The sequence below is a fragment of the Bolinopsis microptera genome, chromosome 3 (genome assembly GCF_026151205.1).
Source record: "Bolinopsis microptera isolate Bmic1 chromosome 3, MBARI_Bmic_1.0, whole genome shotgun sequence".
Lineage (NCBI taxonomy): Eukaryota > Metazoa > Ctenophora > Tentaculata > Lobata > Bolinopsidae > Bolinopsis > Bolinopsis microptera.
The window spans coordinates 936,717-939,759 of NC_087074.1; the positions used below are offsets into that span (position 1 = coordinate 936,717).

Here is a 3,043-nt window from a genome sequence, read left to right on the forward strand (position 1 = left end):
CATACATACCTGCCAATTTTACAACAATATAAAAAAGCTGGTAATCTTTTTTTGCTAATTGCAACACTACAAATCTATTACATTTATTGAGCTATGTAAGTTATCAATAGTAATACGTCCTGTCTATGACAAAGGCATGTAGCCGAAACGTCGACAAAAAATTATGTTTCAACACACTGAGTGGAGACTCTCACTTCGTCAACTACAATTCAAAATAAATATAAAAAAAGGTAAAAAATGGACACAATTTATTTCAGAACAAGAAATGCGGCCGCTTTTTTTGTGGATGGCCGCTCAATTTCCCGATCCGTGATGGCGTATTTTATCATATTCCATACAACCTGGGGACCCCAGTTTTTACTGTTTATAAGCATGCAGATATGGTGGAGTGACAGGCCGAGCGCCACCAAGTTAATATAATTCCAATTTCCATATTGAATTTGAAAATCGTGTATATTTCTATATAAACATACACTTATGGTTTTCGAGTACAGAGAAAACACCAACAGAGACAAGAAGAGATGGGACTACACCAAGGAGCTGACTAATAGGGAGAGAGACCTCTACTTCAAAGAACTGATTGGCTACGTGCAGACCAGGGAAGGAGCCGGTATTGGATTCGGTGATCAGAGGAGGAAGAAGAACAAAAAGGAGCAACTGGTGGAGATAATTAAGTCTCTGAAAGAAGAGGAACTCCTTCAAACTCTGTACGATAAGAGAGTCCAAGGAAAGTTTCTAACCTGGGAGAACACCATGCAGCTAGACACTGGCTGGCAAAGCCTGCTGTATACCTTGAGCCCCGAGCTGACAAAGTTCCACCTAAATGCCATCCACGACGTTGCAAGTACACCTAGCAACCTCCAGCTTTGGAACTACAGCTCCACGAACAACTGTCCCCTTTGTGGGCGTCAGCAGTGCAACCTAAAGCACATTCTAACGTGTTGCCCAGTGTCGCTTAAACAAGGAAGATATAATTGGAGACATGATCAGGTGCTCAGGGTAATCGTGCAACCAATTGCAGAGAAGCTGAGGGAGATAAACAGTGCTACCCCAAAGACAGAAGTAAAGAGAGAGTGGAGGAAGTTCGTATCCGGAAAAGGAACCTACAGGAAACCCGAAGTACGGCTTACAGAAGAACCTCATCTTCTAGAGGAAGGTAACGACTGGAAACTAGTGTTTGATGAGGACGAAAGGACAAGACAATTCCCCCAACATATTGTCAACACAGCTCTCAGACCTGATGTGGTAATATACTCTAACACACTCAGGAAAGTCATCCTGATAGAGCTGACCTGTGGAAACGAGGAGAACTTTGAGGACCAGAGATCCCGGAAAGAGAAGAGATACGAAGAGCTAATGGTGGAGATCGAGACCGCAGGCTGGGAAGGATATCTCTTTACAGTAGAAGTTGGATGTCGTGGATTCTACCACCACACATTACCCCGAATTTTCAACTTCCTTAACATCACCCGGGCAAAGAAGAAGAGGGCACTTAACACAACAGCGGTGGTGTCCCTGAAAGGTTCCTACACTATCTGGCTTAGTCGCTACAACAAGACCTGGAGTGACAACTGGCAGCTGGCCGAAAGACCCTGCCCAGTTTAACCCTGATGAACAGCTGAACGTCGGGCCCTTAAAACGTCGTTGAAAGCTACATCTGGGGTCGTAAGTCCCAGACATCAGAAGAAGTCAGAGAGTGTAGAAGATTCTGCGTCTGAAAAGACTAGAGAATTGAGGTAAATATAGTTGGTTTGGTCTATGCAACCTGACACCCGACACAGATCTGTGCAAAATAGTATTAGTAACTCAGAATAATAATAGTATGCTATCAATTAGTGCCTAGTGGGATATGTACATGGTGAAATTAGTAATGTACTTGGTCCGTTCAGCGCCGCGCGCCAACAATTATTTAATTCAGATTATTGCGCAAAATAACTTTGCGCAGGTAGTCACGTGGGCGATAACAGTGCGCGAGCTGAGGGCACGTATGTACGCACGCTCGCACGGTCTCAAAGCTACCATATACAAAAAACCTCGTTCGCTAACCCTTGTCCTTGACTCTTTTGTGCCTTCGGCACTTTGAGTCATGGATCGGGAAAAAATTTTGTACTTTAACATTAAAAGCAGTTGTACGCCGTACGGTACGTACTAATAAAAAACCTCGCACCGTACGTACTTTAAGTAGGGGGTGCACGTACGATAAAAATAAATAGGTGATAATCAATAATTATTTTGTTTCTCGGATTTACAAATTTTTGGTATCATGGTATAGTTCTAACGATGATGAGATCAGAACACACAGCCATAATTCTGGGAAAACGTGCATTGTTAGAATATCGTGATTTTAAAACGGCCTAGTCGAATAAAAAAAAGTGTTACGAAAAAACGGCGTTATTTTGCTAAAATTTGGGCACAGCGTCGGGCTGTTTTCAAAAGCTTATGATAAATTGTATTAAATTTAAAATGATGCAATCATGAAAATTTTTGGAATCTATGTACAAATAACTTTTCCAAACGATAGCATAAACTTAAAGTATGATAAGTTTACAAATATCCGTGTATTTGATAAACGCAATAATATAGGACAAGTCAGAAACACGCCTACTCCCACACATTTTGAAATATAACTCGAGCTAGCAACGGCGCAAAAAAACCAGAGTTTCAGTGAAATGGTGCCAACATGTCTGTGGAACGCGCAGTAGAGACATCGCACGTGAGAAATGTTTCAGTCAGTCTACCTTGTTTGGCGCGCTGTTTCGTTTCCGTTACAAATGTTGACCTTGTACGCCATTTTGTCGATTTATACCTGATTTCGTAAATTTCGTCAATTCAACTTGTAGCAAAATTCCACAGAGAGCTTATAATTTCTTTCCAATGCAAAGAAAACATTGCTTTAAGGGCATGAAGTTATAAAATGGCTACTTTAATAGTTTAAACGGAAAATCAAGTCATTCTGTGATATGTAGCATCCTTTTTCTGTTTAAATGGATGATGTAGACTCTAGAACATTGTGAAACTTTCCATTAGTAAAGCTCAAAGTATT

General features: G+C 41.1%; 1 protein-coding gene across 1 annotated transcript; it reads left to right on the forward strand.

The window, feature by feature from the left end:
• Positions 1 to 477: 477 nt before the first annotated feature.
• On the forward strand, positions 478 to 1,605 carry LOC134812422 (uncharacterized). Its single transcript, XM_063819832.1, has one exon. The coding sequence runs from the start codon at positions 478 to 480 to the stop codon at positions 1,603 to 1,605; it is 1,128 nt and encodes a 375-aa protein (XP_063675902.1).
• The last annotated feature ends 1,438 nt before the right edge of the window (positions 1,606 to 3,043 follow it).